Source organism: Rhodnius prolixus, unplaced genomic scaffold, assembly GCF_049639745.1.
Source record: "Rhodnius prolixus isolate KJV_2025 unplaced genomic scaffold, Rpr scaffold_12, whole genome shotgun sequence".
Lineage (NCBI taxonomy): Eukaryota > Metazoa > Arthropoda > Insecta > Hemiptera > Reduviidae > Rhodnius > Rhodnius prolixus.
Genome location: NW_027411635.1, coordinates 6814825 through 6835845, shown reverse-complemented (window position 1 = coordinate 6835845; position 21021 = coordinate 6814825). Strand labels below are relative to the sequence as shown.

At 33.4% G+C, this 21021-nt stretch overlaps 2 protein-coding genes across 4 annotated transcripts in view; one reads left to right on the top strand and one right to left on the bottom strand.

Annotated features, from left to right (window-relative positions):
- The window catches only part of ktub (Tub domain-containing protein ktub), a 35270-nt gene extending 18959 nt beyond the window's left edge, over positions 1-16311 (top strand). For both annotated transcript variants that reach the window (XM_074142726.1, XM_074142725.1), the window contains 6 exons: positions 2574-2755; positions 3053-3220; positions 3866-4093; positions 4176-4293; positions 4498-4650; positions 7740-16311. In XM_074142726.1, the coding sequence (XP_073998827.1) occupies positions 2574-2755; positions 3053-3220; positions 3866-4093; positions 4176-4293; positions 4498-4650; positions 7740-7873 (983 nt within the window). In that variant the 3' untranslated portion in view covers positions 7874-16311. The remainder of the gene's footprint in view (positions 1-2573; positions 2756-3052; positions 3221-3865; positions 4094-4175; positions 4294-4497; positions 4651-7739) is intronic.
- Positions 15882-21021, bottom strand: part of LOC141461590 (lysosomal alpha-mannosidase-like) — a 45506-nt gene continuing 40366 nt past the window's right edge. For both annotated transcript variants that reach the window (XM_074142723.1, XM_074142724.1), the window contains exons 15-17: positions 19184-19432; positions 18691-18843; positions 15882-18082 (exon numbers count right to left, since the gene is read on the bottom strand). In XM_074142723.1, the coding sequence (XP_073998824.1) occupies positions 17873-18082; positions 18691-18843; positions 19184-19432 (612 nt within the window). In that variant the 3' untranslated portion in view covers positions 15882-17872. The remainder of the gene's footprint in view (positions 18083-18690; positions 18844-19183; positions 19433-21021) is intronic.

The window sequence follows — 21021 nt, the reverse complement described above, 5'->3', positions numbered from 1 at the left end:
ATTTGATAAAATAGAGATGGAACGAAAATCAATAGGAGAGGTGGGATTTGAGATTTTATTTAGAGGACGGACTAGGACTGTTTTCCAGCAGGATGGGAAAATAGAATTCTGAAGGGAGAAATTATAAATATGGTAGAGGACTGGCAATATCGCTGGGAGGCAGGCTTTAATTAATTTAACAGGAATGTTGTCAGGGCCATAGTCATTTGTACGGGATTTCAGAACTGAGGTTAGGAGATCTTCAGGAGTAATATGATGGAAAAAGAAATTGTTAGGATCAAAGGAGGGTAAAATGAGAGCAGGAACATTAGAAGAGGCATTGGTTAAGAAGGAAGTGAAGTGGACATTCAGGTCATCAGGAGATATTGAAATGGGGCAGGAGCGATTGGATTTACAGAGGGAAAGCTTACGAAGGATAGCCCATTTCGATTTGGAATCAGGAGCATTGGAGAGAGATAGGTAAATATGAAGGGATTTGGCTCGGCGGACAGAGGTCAGAGTAAGGTTACGCAGGAGCTTGTACAGAGAGTAGTCATGAGGAGAACGCGTGCGTCTAAACCTCCTCCTGGCTGCCTCTCTTCTCCTCATCATGTCCTTGAGCTCCGGTGTAAGCCAGGGTGCAGGAGGACGTCGAACATGACAGGTTTTAATGGGAGCATGGGAGTCTAAGATATTAAGGAGGTGATGTGTTAGGATTTCAACCTTGGTATCAATAGAGTCGGTATAAAATAAAGTTTCGAAAGGAAGGGTTTCAAGGTCAGTTTTTAATGGTTCAAAACAGAGGGAATCAAGATGGCGAAAGGAAAAGGTCCTAGGAACAAAAGGTGGGGTATGTAGATTATAAGTTATTTGAATGAGATCGTGAGTAGATAGGAAAGATACAGGGTGCTGCGACGAGGACAGAAGTTTATCTTGGGAATCTATAATGAAAAGGTCAAGCCAGGTATCGGAAGAATATGTGTGATGAGTAGGAAAGTAAGGAACTACATAAAGATTCAAGGAATAGAAAAGATTTGTAAGGTACAACATTTCAGTGGACTCGACAAGCAGATTGGAATTGAAGTCGCCAGCAAGGATTATATGAGAGTAAGCAGGGACGAGCTCAAAGAGGAGAGATTCAAAGGATAGGTCAAAAGGAACTCGAGGGGGACGGTAAACAACAACAAAAAGGAGGGGAGAAGAAGAAAGAGGAGAAGATATTTCGACAAACATATATTCAGGTTGGTGGGATTCGGAGGAAGGGGAATGAGCAAGGAGTCTAGCCTTCAGGCTATCATGGACAAAGAGACCCACACCTCCACCGGTACGGTCTTCTCTGTCACAACGCAAGAAGGTGAAATTAGGAATGGAAACTTGCGAGGAAGGAATGTAGGGTTTAAGCCAGGTTTTGGAAACTGCTATAATGTGATAGAAATTATCAAGGAAATACTGTAGGAATTCATCATAATGTGCAAGGAGGGATTGAGCGTTGACGTGGCAGGAGGTCAGGACATTAGTCATTTAGGGAGCAGGAAGGATATAAATCAAGAGGGAAAACTGCTGCTGTACAAAAAAGAAGTGTATCTTCCACTTGTTTAAAAAATGAAAAATTGAAAATGATAAAAAGAACATAATAATGACACCATTGTAAATAGAAAGGTTCAAAGAAAAAAATTGCACATATAATATAAGAATAAGAACAAAAAACCAAATAAAAACTACTTTATCAAAGGAATAAAAGAAAATTAGATCTGTAAATGAGATTAAATCTACTTGTTTGAAAATTGAAAAATTGAAAATGATAAAGAACAAAATAATTAAAACATCTTTGCTATATAAAAAGTTAAAAAGAAAAGATTTACATAAATAATGTGAAAATAGGTGCATAAAACCAAACAAAAAAACCACTTTATAGAACGAAATAAATGAAAATAAGGTCTGTAAATGAGATTGAATCCACTTATTTGAAAATTGAAAAATTAAGAAAGATAAAAAGAACAAAATAATTAAAACATCTTTGCTATATAAAAAGTTAAAAAGAAAAGATTTACATAAATAATGTGAAAATAGGTGCATGAAACCAAACATAGTAGTATGTCAGTCCAAGTGAGCACGTATGTTAGAGGGGCCGAATCCACCACAAGTTAAATAAAACCTTAGGTGATTTCAAGATAAAACTAACCCCTCTTCACCTAAAATAATGCACTTGGCACTAAGTTTTGTTTTATCAATAATATATTTTATAATCAATTTTAGAAATTTATTTTACGTTGTTTGGGAAAGAGAGAAATTGCTTAATCACCTATTTTTGATATTTTATTATTACAATATCCTTTAATGAGCAGATTCCAAATATATGAATATTTACATATTATTAGTACGTATTTATATATAACATATATTGTTCATTTTATTCATCCCGCTTCATTCAGCGTTCTGAATTATACTTTGTCTATCATACTGCTGACCTTAATTGATTCTATCGTGTTTGAAATAAACTTACTGCTTGTTTGAAACTGCAACTCTGAGGCTCCATGAGCCCCTTTGACCAACTTTTATTTTTAATTTTTATAACTGTTAAATTTTATCGCCAGAAATAACAACCTGTATAGAAATGCTAAATCTTGAAAATAATTTGTCTGACGGCCTTGATGTGGAAGATGCTGAATCGTCACCAGTCACACCTCATACGCCATCCGAAGGATTTAGTTCAAGTGAAGTAGTTGTTCCTGAAACTGTTACTGCACCATTTATTTATAATGCAACGTCTAATGAGGTAAGAATTCAGGTTTCCTAAGAAATTAATTGTTGTTTACTTCTACCAGTTTTCAATCGTATTCAGTGAAAAATCTAATTCCATTTTCCTTAATGAAACTCCACTAATGCCTCGGCCACCTTTTCTTTTTTTACATCAGAAATACTTTCTTCACCGTGCTATTTTTCTTTGACTATTTGTCCAGTAGGACTGGCCACCCCCTCATCTTACAAAGATTAGTGGCAGTTATTAATCATTAAAGTTAATATAAAGTTTATTAGTTTTGGCAGTAAATTAAAAATTAATGTTTTTTTCCAGATGACTGATCTACATGGCGACGTGGTTGGCAATTTGGAGAAGTTTGTACTTGAACCTGCTTCCCAACATTTTCAATTTAAATGTAGAATCACTAGAGACCGTAAAGGAATGGACCGAGGTCTTTACCCTACGTATTTTTTACATTTAGAAAGGGACTGTAGCAAGAAGGTAATTATTTAGGTTTAGGGATGACTAGTATTTATTTAGACGAGATTTAATCAATGAATAAATCTAAAAATTTTAAACGCGTAAAATAAATTGAAATTTGATCGAGATTGAAGCATTATTATATATATAAAAAAAAAATGCTTTAAAGCAACGGCTACAGCTCGAGAAATTTTTAAGGTTGAATGTTTGTCAATGTACTGTATAGTATTGGTTTCAAACATTTTAGGGGGAAAGATGAACCTTAAAAGTAAAGCAAGATAGGGTGTCCTCGCTTCGGTGGCCCATCTCTTTTAAGAAGTTAATCGTTCAGCTAGCATTATATAACTTGCAGGCGAGACCACAAATAGGCACCGCATTAGTTATTTTATTAAACATCTAAATTACGGATGTATCAATTAAATTGAATATCTGGTACGGAAAACTGGCCCTGAGAACAACTCTGACCCTATCCGATATCCGATTTTGGTCTTCTTGTAGGTAAAGTGACCAGTTCTTAGTTACAGGAAGTTCCGACGTCTTTCGCTAATCCCGATTCTGGCACCTTTCTCACTGACCCTTCATCTGCAGTCTGCTGTCCCCAGATATTATTTATTGTAAAAATCCTTCATCTAATATTTGATTAGTTTTTTTTTGTTATTTTTCTAGATTTTCCTTCTAGCTGGTCGTAAACGAAAGAAAAGTACAACAAGTAACTATCTCATATCAACGGATCCCACAGATCTATCTAGAGGAGGAGAGGCTTTTGTGGGCAAGCTAAGATCAAATTTATTAGGCACACATTTCACTGTTTACGACAACGGGACATCCCCTAGGCATCTTGGCTCCAAGGACCATCTGGCTCCTCCTAGACAGGAACTAGCTGCCATTGTCTATGTGAGTATATTGCGTTGTTGCTACTTAAAATTAAATGATAAATCAGTTGGGCAAGGTTATAAATTCAATTTTGTTCTGACAGGACACCAATGTTCTTGGTTTCAAAGGCCCTCGAAAAATGACAGTAATCCTTCCTGGAATGACAGCCAACAATCAGAGAATTAGTATTACACCTACAGACGATACAGAAAGTTTATTGGGTAAGGATTTTATCATCTCTCCTTAAAAAAAATGCGTTTTATTATAGTGAACAGTGAAGCGAATAATGATTTGAAAAACAAATTCAAGATCGGATATACTATAGAAAAAAGTTACAAGTGACCAAAGATATGATTTTTAAAAAAAGTGTGTGCTTAGTTAACTTCATTAGGCATTTCGAAATTAATAAATAATTTTGTTTATAGAGTGCTTTAGAACCAAGTGTATGGACAACCTAATCCAGCTGCACAACAAAACTCCTGCCTGGAATGATGACACCCAGTCTTATGTTCTCAACTTCCATGGAAGAGTTACCCAAGCTTCAGTTAAAAATTTTCAAATTGTTCATGATTCTGACGGTAAGATTACAGAGTTAGTAAACAGTTATTTTGAGTCCTTCCATTCATATAGTGTAATTGCCTATTTTCTCAGACGGGGCTTAACGCCCAACTACCAATTAGGGGTCGTGGATGGAGGGCGGAAGCTCATACTTTACTATAAACAATTTTTTCTTTTTTTAAAAAAGTAGTCATACGCGGGATTCGTACTGGGGATCTTCCACTTACAAAGCCATGCTTTTGACCACTAGACCACACCCGCCCCACCTCCATTCAAATATATATATATATACAGGGGGTGGACAAAAAAATGGAAACACTTGACTTTTGGCATCATAATGTTTGAACATGTTCAAATCAATCAAAACTTGACTTATTTTAATGTTTTTTTTAAAAATTCTGTTATTTGTTATGGTTTTTTAACCTACCTTTTTTTTTTTTTTTAAAAAAAAAAAAAAAGAAATTTAAGGAAATTGTTTATAACCTTCTAGAAATGGCAGACCTCTCAGACTTTCAAAGAGGCCAAATTGTTGGTGCTTGAATGGCAGTGTAACAGAATGTGCCCGAATATTTGGCGTTTCAAGAGGAAATGTCTCAAAAGTAATGACTGCTTTTGAAAGAGAAGGGAAAACGTCCTCAGCCAAGCACAGGTCTGGTCGAAAGTCGAAGTTGTCTGAGAGAGACCGTCGGACTCTAAAGCGAATTGTTAGAGCTGATCGCAAGACCACAGCTCCTAAAATCGCTATTGAGCTCAATAGACATGTACAGAACTCAGTTTCCACAAAAGTATTTTGATGATTTTTCAAGGTGTTTCCATTTTTTTGTTCACCCCCTGTACATGTATGTATATGTATAATTTCTTTTTTTTTTTTTAATGTACATATAATAATCACTCACCCTTCTGTGATATCAATATTCTTTTCCATCCTTGGATAAAAAGCAGCAGAGAATTTTTCCATTTAATTTCGTAAATTTCAATATATAAACATATGTACATATTGAATGAACACATCTATGTATATATATGTATACCTGATGATACATATATTATCCAGAATATTATACCTACGCATACCTTGCCCGTTGCCGAGGAAGTCGCATTGGCTCGGCACTTTTTTGAGGACAATGTCCCATTCTTCCGACGCCTAATTTGCGTAATTGTTTCTTCAAAATAGGCCGCGATGATAATAAAGAGTAACAAAAGTTTGCGTTTTTTCTTTCTTCTAAATAAATTTCAACTAATTGAAAGATTTGTTTATTTAAACTTAGCTTTGATTTTATACCTTAATCAATTAATACTGATTACGTAAACATTCATTTTTCATGTGAATGTAACAGTATTTATTCGAGTTTTGACCGTCTGAATTGGTTTCAAAAAATTATAAAGTACCAGAGAATTCAGTTGATGAAAATTTAATTGGATCCACACGGTGAATATCGTTGATTTTTACGTCGTATCGTGTTTTTTTTTTTATTTTTTTTTTTTTATTGTTGGATTTTCATTGATCGCCTGAGGTTGATTCAATAGTTTTAAGTTTAGAATTAGACTTCCACTGATGTTTCTGTCGTACACTATACTTGCTGACTAAATTTGAATTAAAATTTGTAATTCGGTCAACTTTGTAATATGGCTTTAAAAAGTTTTTTCAACAGAAGTAGCAAATTAAGGGGGCTTAAGATTCTATCTGTAGGCATTTTTATAAAGTTGAAATGGTTCCTAAAAGCCTATAAAGCGATACGATGAAAAGTAAGTATGATTTACTGCCTAAAAAAATTGTGTATTGGAACGTTGAAAGAGCAGTGCAATTCGAGTCGGTTCCCAACGGGTGAATTATTACATCTGAACTTTATTCAGGAAAGTTGGATAGATTTCTTTTTTGTAGTATTGTAAGGTATTACGCTTAGCATCAGATTGACTCAAAAATTACGAGCTGCATTTTAAATTTCCTCCTTACATTTTTATAGGCCAGGCCTCGGTTCTTCGAAGTATCATTTATTCTAATTTCTAAATTTTTCTTCGGAAGAGGAAATGAAAGTAAGTTTTATTGTTTGCCTCCAAAGATAGGATCTTCGTGGTACCTAAGAGCAATTGAATTGCTGGCACAAAGATGGGTTGAAATGTTAAATAACTATTGGATTATACTTTGAAGAATAATCTGGTAAATCTTAAACTTTAAACAAACAAAAATGCAAAATCTTTTCAGCAAACTAGGCTCCTGCTACCGTGCTGTTGGAGCTAAAGCTAGGCCAGGCTGACTATAGCAACTTGTAAGTCCACTAAAGACACTTCATGTTTCTCATCATGGCCTTAGCTTCAGCGCTTTGTTACAGCCTTCTCCACTGATTCATAAAACTTCAGCCACGACATTTTGTCTTTCTTCCCACTTGAAACACTTTGATAGCAAAAGTGAGCCGCCGTATTTTCTTTTTAATGAAATAGCTCGCCCTCAGTCTTGCACCATTCTGTAAAACTTGGAGCACTTTTCACTCCTTTGGTTTCTGCAATTTTTAAATTATTACTCAGAAGCTGAACCTTAAACCTGGCATAATACAACTTTGTTGTACAGTAAAGTTTTGGTCATTCTAGAGGTATCGCAAGCGTTAAAGTATGTTTAGAGGTATTTTTTTGGTATATTTTAGTAACGTCTATTTTTGGCCACCAGCCTCGCCTTACTTTGGCTCTTACATTTTTATTCCCAGCCACAACACCCTTAAATACTAAGAGGTCCGGCTGACGGATTTTCCAAGCCGTACAATATTTTCATTTTGTAATTTGTAAATATTTCATATGTAAAATAAATATTATTATTATTATTATTATTATTATTATTATTATTATTATTACTAAGAGGTGACTTGGCTGTCGTAGACCATATGTACAGTGTTCCATGACCAAATTAGTTTGGCTTTCTCCTAAGTTTACTGGATGCATCCACCAACATTGTTTTCTGCTCTTAGGTTTCATTCGCGCATTCGTGAATTTATAATCTTCATTACCCAAGAAAAACAAACTTAATGAAATTGCTGTATCAAATAACCAAGGTATTCTTTTTTCTACACCCTAGTGTATTTAACTTTCAAGATTGTTAACACTACCTATTATTTTTCAGTGGACTACGTGGTGATGCAATTTGGTCGTGTGGCTGAGGATGTCTTTACCATGGATTATCGTTATCCAATGTGTGCTCTCCAAGCTTTTGCTATTGCGCTTTCTTCGTTTGATTCTAAATTAGCATGTGAATAACTTCAAAAATTAAAAATATATTATTATTACTTTATTTTATTTTATTTTTTATGGTTTAAAGTATTTTTGGGGTTGTTTAAAAAAAAGTCTTCTAATGGTTTCACGTTTATTCGTACCAGAGATAGTAAATTTTTTAACTTAAGCTTTTTTGGGGGTTTATTCAAAAAGATATTACAATCAGAGGTGGGCATTATTTCCAATATATATTATTACAAATCATTATTTATTTTATTACAGTTATAAATTAATATAAATAGCTGACGAAATAAAAATTATTTTTTCGTTATGAGACATAACAAATAAAATTGCAAATAGCTACTTTCTTTCTCGTATGGTGGTTTTTGCTGACTGACATGTCTTTTCGCGTCCGTACGTGCCTGTACCTTGTATGTATTTTATTGCGATCCGTATATGTTAGTACGTATGTACGCAATATGTATATATGTGTATGACTGAAAATCGCATGTCTATTTATATTGTACTTAATTTTTAGAGGAGGATCAATGTATTTGCTTATCATCATGTCAGTTGGTCTGAACCACATGTGTTTATATATTTTTACTTTGATCCAAAAATGTATGTAATTTTTTTTGTCTCCATACACAATACTCGGTTCCACATAGATGTCTTTACAAACGTGCTTATTGCTAATGTTCAGTTACAAAATGGAAGAATAATATTTATTTCAAATACCTTTCTTGGAATAAGTGATTTCAATAAGTCATTTCAAATTATGCTTGCTCATCTCTGGATACCATTATAAATAGTTTCGGGCATTAACTAGGTATGTATTGTAGAACTTTACATTATAAAAGTGACACGTAGGAATAATTTGTAAGTCCAAATTCATCGTAAAATTCAAATAATTGCACAAATTTGCTCTAGCTAAAATACTCAGATATTGCATTTGGATAAGTCAGAAAATAGGTTTATTTCTCACAATTATATGTAAACTATTTTACGCGAGTATAGTTTGTTAAAGTATATTTAAAGTCATATCAGTTATACAAAAATATTTGTCTTTGTATATTAGTGTGAAGTGTTCCTATATGTGCAGATAAAATAGATCTCTCTAATTAGTACTAATAATAGTTTTAATTGTTTATTTTGGAGAATCATAGAGTTAGATCAATTGAAATAGATACATACTCATGGGTGCTATCCTCCTGGATGTGGTTTGGTGTGGTAATCTGTAAATCTTACGGTTTTGCTAACGCAGACGTGCTTAGCTCTGCCATTGAAATTATTGCCTCTCGCTTCGACATATAACCTTTCCAATAATCGGTACATAACACTATAATATTATTCTCCTTTCAATACTTGCTATAGACAACCTCAATGGAGGTATTCCTTCCATAGTATGTCTTGCTTCTCCATTTATGATTTTAACATGAAACGTTGCTTTTCGACAAGGCTTTACAATTGTCTAACCAGTCTCAATCCATGTGGCTTTTAAATCCTTTATAAAGGTTACAATTAAATTTAATTTTCTAAAATTAAAACTGTTGAAGATAATCGATTGTGACATGACTGGTAAAATTTGTCATTACCAGCCAACAGCTATCATTGAAACATAAGGTCTTGTGAAATTACTTTGTAAATTTCTAGAGAATATCGGGATCCTACAGATCAAATGATCCTGATCAAATGTTGTAGATCTTTTTAATAAGTTTTGATCATTCAACAGTATTGGATTTGCTGAAAATTGCTCATTCATCTAACAATAAAAATAAGTAAGGAGCGAAAAAATTAGGTGAAATAGATACCTTGAGGATTTTGGAGGTGTGACCCATGTAGCACGACCATGATCAGGAAGGATAATTTCAGGTTAATTTTTGGAAAAACATTGTGTTCACAGCGTTTGAAATCTGGTTCTTCTATGTGATAATTTCTTGGTATCCTATCACTTCTGATTAAAATTTTGTGTTGTGTTGTTTTTTGTGTTAATTCTGGTTCCACAATATACTTATTTTTAAGGTATTGTTGTATCGGAGCGACAATTTTATTAGCTGACTGACTTGAGCTGCCACATATGAGGGTACTTTATCACAATAGATGATTAACCTCAAATCTTACCTGCTGATCTGATCACTAGCTAATTACGTATTGCCCTGTATTGGTAATCTTCATATCTACACTTCAAAAAGTGCTGTTTTAAGTTAGGAGTATTTATAAGAGGGACATAAGAGAGCTGGTCTCTACTGTGGAACGAGAATGTTTCGGATATTATCCTGATTGCCTGCATATAGTGAGAGATGAGTAGGTGGTAGTATTCATTTAATTTTGTAGGAGTCACTTTATTTTTTCGTAACTGAAAGTTCTTTCTGGTCTAAGAAAAATTGATAGATGGTCAGTTTTTACACTTGATTACTCATTTAAATTGCAGTAAATATTCTGAACACTTCGGTTCTGTGTTGGAACCCAATGTGTTAAAAGTGCTAAAAAATACATGGTGCTCTCTAATTGTGTTTGGTTTGTAGATCTCGTTTTCTTCCAGCTTTCATAATGAATTTCCATTATGTTACGGAATTGGTTTTATTCTCGTCGCTAATTAATAGTGACTTAAAGTTGAGTATAACAGACAATTTTTCCGATACTTTATTTACTGAAATCAATTTACCAAATATTATTTTTAACGGAACTCAAGGACATTTGCCAAGGTAGATTTTACATTCGCCATTGAAGTTACTGCTTTAGTGGTTTGCCCGCAACCTCTCTAACTATAGATATAAAAAATTTAAGGATTTACACTTAAAACACTCCTTTACGGATTTCAGGGTCATTAATTTTAAATAATTCAAATATTTTGTATATTAATGTTTTTAAAATAAAAGAATTTTATTTTAAATTGCTCTTCAAGCTTTTATTGCAGCATATTTCTTGATTACCTGTATAATTTATTGATGTAGAAGTCATTTGCTATTCACATCATTCAGTCGGTCTTGATTGTTCGAAAATATTTTTTTAAATGTTCCTTGTAGAAAAACTCTACTGTTGCAAGTAGTATTTTTTATTTGTTTTGTTTAATTAAAGGCGCCTTCTAATCTAATTAATTGGTGCCCGGAGCCTTATCAAAGCAATACTGGCATTCGAACATTTTGTTTTTTTGTTACATACAGACTACCATTAGATAATATCCAGATAATAACATTAGAGTCCCTTTTTAAGTTGAACCCTTATCAAGATGGATTTTTTGTGATAAATAAAAAGTTATATGACTCAAGAGTTGATAAATACAAAGTTTAGAGGAAATATATGTCTCAGGGGACGATAAATATAAAGTTTAGAGGAAATGGAGTAATTGCAAAAATTTATATATATATATTTCCTAAACTTGTAAAATCATTCTTCCAGATAGTTAATTCCAGCCGAAACGTTTTACAGAATACTAAGTTTGATTGTCTTTCGATTTTTCGTTGTTGAGTTTATTTTATTCACATAAAAGATAGTTTTTTCGAGTTTAGGGACAAATCATGAATTTTCGTTGAAAATTCTGTTTTGAAAATTTTACAAGATCGCAATTTTAATCAAATTTTAGTTTGATACATGCATATATACGACTTACCTCCAAACTATAAAAATTATTATAATTTTTTTCTAATATTGAACTTTAAAAAAGCTTTTAAAGTAAGGTTCTACTTAGTTGATCCAACTCTACTCTAGTCGCTATCTTAGTTCTAAAGTCAGCGAAGACAAATCTGCCAATAAAAGAAAAAAGAGTGTCTTGAGATGTGCTTTAAATAAATAAAAATGTTTATTTTATTTTGTTAAGTGTCCTATTTAAGCTAAGAGCACTTAATTTTAAGCTTCTTTCATGTCACTGAACATGCCATAGTGATTGAAAACAATATAAGAAACTCAGCTCTACGTTTCGACCCAGAGTAATTTTAACATTGTGTTTTGTGTTTCATAATGTTTTTGGAAGTTACATAAAATGCCCTGAAAAGTAGTTGTGAACTGGCTAGCGCCAGAGAAACAGCAATTGAGTTAGTGATATAAACTCGTATAATGTGTTTCGCGGATGATCCACGAAAACAGAAATCTCTTGTTGGCACACACTAGCCCGTCCTTAGTTTTACTTGTACTGGTTGAAGAATAGAGATAATAGGGTATTACGAAGGTCCCTACACACACTGTCGGACACACACTCAGAGCTGGAGTTGTTTTTTGCCCATTTCTCATACTTGCTCTGCAGTTGCTATTGATTTCTTCATACTACGCTCGTGAAACTTTCTCGCCTCTTTCTTAATCTTCTTGCGAAGTTAAATTAGGCGGCTAGCTTTATTTTTGCTCTTGTACAAACAACCAGTTTCATAGAAACAATTTTGTACCACTAGCACGAATTTAACCACAAATGTGTCTGTTTTTCTGCAGAGCATCTGATTGTCGATGTACCTAATGCCTAAGAATAAAACAGGCTTTACAATAATGCACAAATTCAAAAGTATCTTTGGCGTTGCTGGACAGACGTCATTTGCTTCTCACCACAATTAGTTCTTGTGAAAAATAAAGAAAAGATTTTGTGTCCGTCATTAGTTATGCGAGCTCATCATTTTACTCGCACTCCCTGCGAATAAATTAAGATTTTTTTCCAATTGAGAAAAAAAATTGTCTTAAAATAAATTTTCAATTGTTTCAAATTAACTTTTTTTGAACTCACTTATCAAAATATTTTCGATTATTTGAATCACTTTTGGCTCACATCACTGTATGCCCGAATCTATTCGAATAAAAAATATCGTATACATTTTGATGAGTGTTTCAATTTATCCAAAATAAGCTATTAAATTAATTAAATACATTAATAAGAGAAATGAGGTTCAAATTGTACAAAATGATATAAAATTTCAAAAACGGTTTATAAGACAGAGGAAAGTAGTTCTATTAAATCACGTTAAATACATTGGCTAAAAATTGGTTTAATTAGTTTGTAAAGAAGTTAGTTATATAAAAAATGTTTTATTAGATTTATTCTGAGGTAGGGCGGGTAAAGAAATAATTTATTCGAATAATAGTTGTATTTGCATTACCTCTTTCTTGGAATAGTTCGAATAATGCCTAACCCTGCGTTAGGGCAACCAAATCAATGTAGTATATATCAGTATAATTTTGAGTTTAAGGTGAAGGAGTGCATATCACACATTCCAATGAAATATTTATACATATTATATATTATATTATTTAAGTTTACAAACATTGTAGCCGAATAAATTTCAAAAAATTTCTGTAGAAAATGTAATGGAATTTTGTAGATTTTTGTCGTTTTATTACGTTTTTTTCATTTTAATATAGTTGCCAAAGTTACTAGGATGTCTGGGAAGTTATTCTGCTTGAAGACAACGCTAACCTTTAAATCAATAAAATAAACTCTATTTTGCTATTTTTGTATAACATATTTCAGTGTAAAGTTTTCATTTTTGAATTCCGCTGAGTTTTCTTCTTTTACATTTGACTTTCTTTGCACATTTTTCTCGTAGCGTGTGAAGAGGGATAAGATTTCTAATTTTTTCTCTCTCTCGATATTATTTTTCTTTGTATGGCACTAATTTCTTTCCTTGCATGCTTTTACGGTAAATAATGTACAACTTTCTTTACAACGACTTGTCTGTCCGAGCAATGGGAAAGTTGGCGACCAATTTGTGCAGATCGTTTGTCCTACTCCCCTGATTTCTTGAGCTCTCGTTATATTTTGTTTTATGTCTGGTTATTATCAGTCGCTATTCTTACAAAACTTTTCAAGGAACTTGTTAAGGCTGCGAGCTAACTCAAACCAAAGTGTCATCCGTGCAAAGGCATGAGTTTTTCGCTATTGCCGTGCCTATATGCTATGCGCTGCTTGAAAACCTGCCGTTGGTTGTTCGTACTTGTTTGATCAGTGTTTCTTATGGCTCTATTTTAAGAGTTAGATTCATGTGCGGAGTACGTAAACATGTAAGTAGGTCCTTTTAGACCCAACAGAATACAATAGTTCCCCCTACCAAGAAAGCATATACCTTTTTGCGTTTATAAACTGTTAATCCACAATACCGAAAGAAAATAATGATTTTTGGTTCCGCTGAGACATTACTGGGAAAAGCACAAAGCGCAAAGGCGACAACCGAAGAAATTAGCTACAATGCAATTGACCATGTAGCCCATCCAAAAATAAGTCGAATAAATTTCGAACCTAGTAAAAGCCTTTTCCACAGACTGGTTTATTTTAATTCGAGGAAGTTCCTTTGAAGATCATGAAACATGTGTTTAGAATACAAGCTAGCCACAAAGCCAAAGAACAGTTTTGTGACTGAACTGAAATGCTTGCAACATGGCTGCAATTGGTAGAAAATAATATTGGAAGTTGTAAAATTAAGATTAATGTTTTAATGTTTATGCACAAAACTCTTCTAGAAACCTGACATCCTAGTATTTATATATTTCCTAGTTTTGTATATATATATTTTTTTTATACTTTTTTATTGTATATTTTTATCCCCTACTTGTTTTTTATATATTTTATTTATTGGTTTTTCAAGTAAGTTATAAACTAGTCCTTAACATTTAATTTTGTTATTTATGCTTGTACATATTTTGTTTTTTTTTTAATGTTTAATAAGTAACGATTTAGGGCAAAATCTGTGATCAAATTCATATCACTGTTCCTATGCCATTAACAATTTTTTTTTTTTTTTTTTATAGAATAATGAAAACAAACAAGTTTTAGGTAACTTCAGAAAACCACAATTGGTTACTCATTGGGATTCTTTCTTGTCAAAGAGTATTTTACTTTATATATATTATATATAATAATATATATATTATTTGTTTTTATTTTGTTATTCATTTATTTATCCAGCGGAGTACCTGTGATAACAGTAATACATCAACTAAATCTCATTCTACAAAAATATTAATTTAATGTCAAGTGTTTAACTTAAGATTAGAAAGCTTCAAGTTCAACATAAAGCACGCTTTACACATATAAAGCAATTGTTTGTGATCCAAATTGGCGTCCATACTTTTGTAATAATTGTGATATTAAAAACATATTTTTTGGAACAAAAAATAGATCCTAGAAACGATAAAAAAAAAATGCTCATTTGTATTAAAGAGCAAAAAGTATTTTTATTTTTTGCAAGCAATTTAAAGAAAATTTAAAATGTATATTTAAAGTGTATAAAAAACATTTCAATACAAAATTGATTATTTAATCCAAAACTGGTGTTACAAAAAAAATATATGGCCTTAAGTGTTACTTGTTAATGTAAAGGTTAAGCTTAAATTAAGGATCAATTTCAATTTATTGTAACTTGACATATTCAACATCATAGTTGTGTTTTCAAATTCTAAGGGGTTTCAGATTTTTAAACATCTTCAGAGAGATAGTCAAATCAAACTCACCAAACAATTAGATGCACCCAATCTGTTGGGTCAGTCTGTGTAGCTTTATTGGTTAAAAACAATCATATTACACAAACGTGATTAATTTCTCTGTGAACATAGCCCTAGTAGGTGAAAGATACTAGTTTCGTTAACAAGAAGCTACTCTGCACAAACCTGTGAGCGCAGTCTCTGGGAGAGAGACAGAATAGTGTGTGGCAGAACCTTTCTTATATGTGGAAGCCGCTGTGCACAAATCTTATGACCGCAGTTTTTGTAAAGAAAGAAATGTGCTGTGAGACAGAAGCGTTACAATGTGTGGAAGCCCCTCTATACTAACTAACCTGATGAGCATAGTTTTTGTGCAAAGATGCAGTATACTGTGTGATAGAGGTTTTACTCTTAAGCCACCCTACTGACAAGTTAAAAATAAAATAAAGTAGTCGCTAATTTTTTTCAGGTGGGCCAAGACTAACTGTTATTAGGTGTTTTAGACGTGGGTCCAGAAGCTCATACATTACTATTTACATTTGTCTAACTAGTAAAAAGTAGGTACACGCGGAATTCAAACTGGGAATCTATCTTTTATTTGTCCGCAGTGATACCAATTCTCCTAATCCATCCCTCCCAAATTGGTGAACTGAGTCTGGTGATGAAAGAAGGGAGTAGTGTGTTAAATAACTTTTTTTTTTTTTAATAAAAGTCACTTTAAGCAAAGGAACTCACCTCTGAAGATAGATGAAAATCTGAAACTTGGCATATTAAAAATAAAAAGCGAGTAGAACCAATAACATTTCCCAGAATTAAGGATTCAGCAACATCGGTTATTATACCTATTCTACTTTTTAAACTAATTAAAATTAATAACTATTTTGTCTTCAAGTTGCAAAGCATTGGCTGTACAAATTCTATGAAGTGTACTTATCTCTGACACTTTGTTTTGGATTTTGGTTTAGATTGTTGCACAAATTAGCGAGTCACCTTACTTACCAACACCAGTGTAATTTATTCTTAAATAATCCAAGATACCAAAAAAAAAAATAATAATAATAATGTAAATTTAATAAACAGGTTTATTATCAGCTTCTTTTTTGTTTAAAACCTGGACCCTATTGTTGTTGATATTTATTTTTTGTTATACGACTTAAAAGCCTTGGATGACTGCTTGATTCGACTGGTTTCCACTGGATGGTCATTGACATTTAGCGTTGTCTAGTGTGACTGAGTTGTGCTCCGTCTTTTTTGTGCTTGAACCTTCCGCTCTACAGGTTACTTTACAGATGGTAATTTTTTAGTTTCTGTTAGAATGTTTCTTTTGAGTGAAAATCTTTGCATATTATTCTAATGTGTAACGTGATGATTATCGGCTTCAAGTTGACTTTTGTTCATCTTGACCATCTTCATGACTGAGTTGCTGTTCACCACATGCACCTAGCTCCACAACATACCTTTACCCCTTAGATTCTCTTCCTCTTCTTACCTAACTTATCACTTCGCATCTCACCGAGCGTGCAGGGCCGGATTTTCCTATAGGCTAACTAGACGTCAGCCTAGGGCCTCAAGATCAAATTGTAAGCAAATTACACTATTCTAAAAAAAGCACCAATAACATGTTTCATTTAACATATTCATTTAGTAGTGATGTATTTTATTATCTCTCATGTAATTTACAAACTTAAAAATGGCAGGTGAAAGGGCCTCATAAGTGGAATAGCCTAGGGCCTGTTTTCATCTAAATCCGGCCCAGGTGTCAAGGCAAGCCTTGTCTTCTGTATTGTATGTGGAAGTTGTGCTCTTTTGTGGTTACGTTGAACTTACCATAATCTTAATTCAACAAGCTCAACGTCACTTCAAAATGAGTCTCTGCCAAAGGCAATCATCCTTGCGGAAAACGTTATTTAAGCAAAAGAAGTCATCTCTGAAGATAAATACAGTTATGTATTCATAGATTCTGACAAATACATAACAAATACTATTTTTTCTTTTATTAATAAAAAATTATTATACATTGGGTTTCCAAATTATGCAAGTTATACATAATATTTACAAAGTAAGCATTTTGGTCGTACCGCCAAATAGTGATATCACACAATTTTTTGTAAAATCCTTGTTTAGGTTTAAGTGGGGGGAAAATGACAAAGACGCTTTTTTTATTCCATCCTAACAGCATCAGGTTGCTAAGAAGACTGGTTAAAGATGAGTCCTGCATTTTTGGCTATCTTCGGTGTTGCAGGGATGGTTCCAGAATGAATGGAAAATATCGAGCTGCAGTCTATTTTGTAATGAGAGGTCACTTGGCAGTGTCTCTAGGTGAATGACAAATTTGCTGTGGCTCACGTTGTTTTTTGCTGTATTTCGGATTAGGGTCTGGAACTTTACTTCGAAGGATAAGTATATGCTCGTAGAGTCGGGCTTGCTGAAGGCACTAAATTGTCCCGTCTTCACATCAAAATCAATGATGGCATGTTTCTTAGAGAATTTTATTAAAGCGATATATCTAATAACTAGCTGTGGTCTATATGCAATTTAGAGGATAAGGGTTTTGAAATTCTGACTATGGAGAAGGCAATGTATTCTGGGTAAATTAACCTGATTACTTACTAACATATTTATTTACAAAAAAAAAAAAGTCTAGGCACTAATTTAAAGTTCTAAAATTGTTAGAAGTAGAGTTTTGATTTCCATTGGGTGTAAGATGACGGAAAACAAATTGCCCAATGAACCACATTTGTTACGCGATCTGAATGACGTTCCATTATGCTTCCAAGCGGCACGCTGAACACAATGCTTAGGTCGGTTTCCATCCAAAGTAAATTCTACCACTTCTTGCACAGTGACGTGCTTAAATAAATCCTGAAATAAAAGTACGATTTAGTCCTACCAAACAAGAAAGTAGGAGAGTCACTTATTTAGTAAATACCGAAAAAACTATTTTTCTTTCGTACATATACGTACGTATGCCTCGTAATGGAATGGTGAATGGAAAAATGTCTTAGAGGGACTTAATTCAGCAGAAGTAATGGACTGTGACTATGGCAGTAATTTTCCTTAGCTTGATTTTCGTGCTGACAAGGAGGTAGGTTGAGCGAGTCTTGTAAAGCCTTTATAGAAATGAAGCTATGTTGTTTATATTCATTGGAACCTCAATATTTTGGTCAGGAACATAATAACAAAATTATCTCAAAAGTGAAAAAAACTTATTTTGAATTGAAATACAATTTATGTATTCATAGATTCTGACAAATACATTACAAATACTATTTTTTCCTTTATTAATAAAAAATTATTATTTATTGGGTTTCCAAATTAATGCAAGTTATACATAATATTTCTAAATTTTCGAGGCGTGTAAATACTTATGTATATGTGCCAGTAGTTATACGAATGCAATACTCGCCGTGTGAAGCGGTAAGGGGAAGTTGTAAATGTAGAAATGTAGAACAAATGAAACTGTTACTTACTGTTAATGTGACTGTAGCTGGGAGTGATAACGTTGAATGTTCGTCTCTTTCAAAGATATGTTCTAGACGTAGCAGCATGGTGTTATTGGAGCGCCGCTCCAATGACAGGATATGGACGTTCTTTGGAAGTGAGCTATTTAACATTGACTTCATCTGTGCAATAAATTCAATGTCAAAATTTTTATTTAAAATTCTAAGTTTAAAGAAAATCATTAAACAAGAAGTGCTTCTTATAAGGAAGGGTCTTGAGCTTTTATATTTTCAGCGTTTTAATTGAACGGCTAATGCGATAGTCACTCTTACAGTACGAGCCGAATTACTGCCCATGTGGAAAGTCGAGCATGGATGTAACTTGTTTTTATATTCAGGGCACATCGAACATGTATTTGCAGAAAAAACTCAATTTCAAAATTCAGATACGTTCGCAGTACTACCTCTTATGGAGAAATTAAAGACGCCTCCTTCAATTCCGATTATGTATTAGTGAACTAACCTTTATTGGCAATTCTACGGTTTCGATGTCTGCGGACACTTCGGCAGTGTTGAGAGAGATCCAAGGGCCGGACGAAATAGACAAAGCAGTAGTTCTGTGTTTAACAGCGGCCTCACCTTGGCATCCATGGGCGTTCTTAACGAACTGCAATGTGTGTGTACCTCTGACCACTAGACCCTGGCTGTGAGCCACTTCGTTTAGCGGCTCCAACACGCCTTTTCCATCGTCCGTGGTAAGCCTCCTGTGAAGCTGAAAGCATTTGAGTAGGTGATAGTCTGAAAGGTACGTTAGGGTACGCGGAGAAAGAGTAGATTAGGTACGGCAGTTATGCGAATTCTCTATTAGATGCCTCAATGAAATTACAACAAATTTTGAACATTTATTTTACGTTTCACCATCAACTACGGTTTATGAATGATTGCAGAATATGTTATATTTTAATTATGACGTGCCTAATTTTCATTTAACAGAAGAATTGTGACGGAATAAAAAACTTAAGTTAAAAATTACATTAGTTTTTGTAGTGAAAATTTTTATTGCTTAAGTTGATTCTTTATGAAATACCTTACGGAGGAAAAAATGGTAGAAAAATTCTAAACTACTGTTTTAATAGAAATAATTAGCATTAACAATCCTAATGGCCGATCGAACGAGTGTATAGTAGGCGTGTAAACTGGCCAATAGAACCATAGAAAGGTAGGGGGTAGACCACGCTCAATTATACGCTCACATACCACTTCTACGTTTCATCATTAACACTTTTTAGGCTTATTATTCTTATCAAATATGTATTCTAGAATTTTTTCACAATTTTTTTCCTCCATAGGTATTAAATAAAGAATGAAATTATGCTAAAACAAAGCTTCTTTACACTTTGCTCTATCTCTTGTAACATATATTTGAAAAATTCTTAAATTTAAAAAATGTAAGATACATTGGCGCTCCTTACTTTAGATCGTTGCATTATAATTCAGTGCACAATAATTTCAAACGTAAAATTAATAAGAACGTAACTTTTAGCATAAGATCGCTTTTGCACGAAAAATATATTTGTTTGGTAATTTTTTTAACTTCATTTGATATCACTGGTATTATTGCATCTGAAAACCACTAGAGACGTGGGTGTTCTCTAAGATCTTTACAACTTCATATTGGCCCAGTCACTGTTATGGATAAGGGTTGAAAAGGGGTTTCAGATTTGAACAGGATTACTTTGAGCTACTTTAGGGCCTTCTTAAATTACCAAATAAGGGATGACATGGTTTTAAAAGCTGCTAAAGCTTTTATTGCAACTTAATATCCAAGAAGATGAGTACCCCTAGCTTTTTGTGGCCTATTTCTCATCACAGGTCTTGATGGCGAACTTTCAGCTTGAAATTCGAATAGGAGTATTCCCTAAAAGTCTTATGATGAATATCTCTGGATTCTCCCATAGATTTCTTTCTCTATCCGCTAGCTATCTTGTAAATAACTGAAGACCACACAGTTCCTTTCGGTGTATGTAACGTCGCGTTTTTTGTCCATTCAGAACTTGCTTGTTTTGACCATCACTAAAAAAGGGAGTTTAAAATAGTAGGTAGGAGGATCTGATCCGTCATACACTTAGCTTCCTTAATTTTTCATGTGCTTGGCGTTTTAAAATTAACGCAAATAAGGAATAAGAATAATCAAATCAAACTAGGGTATAAATCTTGCATAGAACAACAATTCAAATTGTTGTTCCACCAGTGGTTGCTGTGGCTTTTTTGTTATGTTTTTTTGTTAAGGCACTTGACTGTGCCTTATGCCTTAAGAACATTTAATATATACAGTAATTAAATGGCCCACCCTTACCTCTA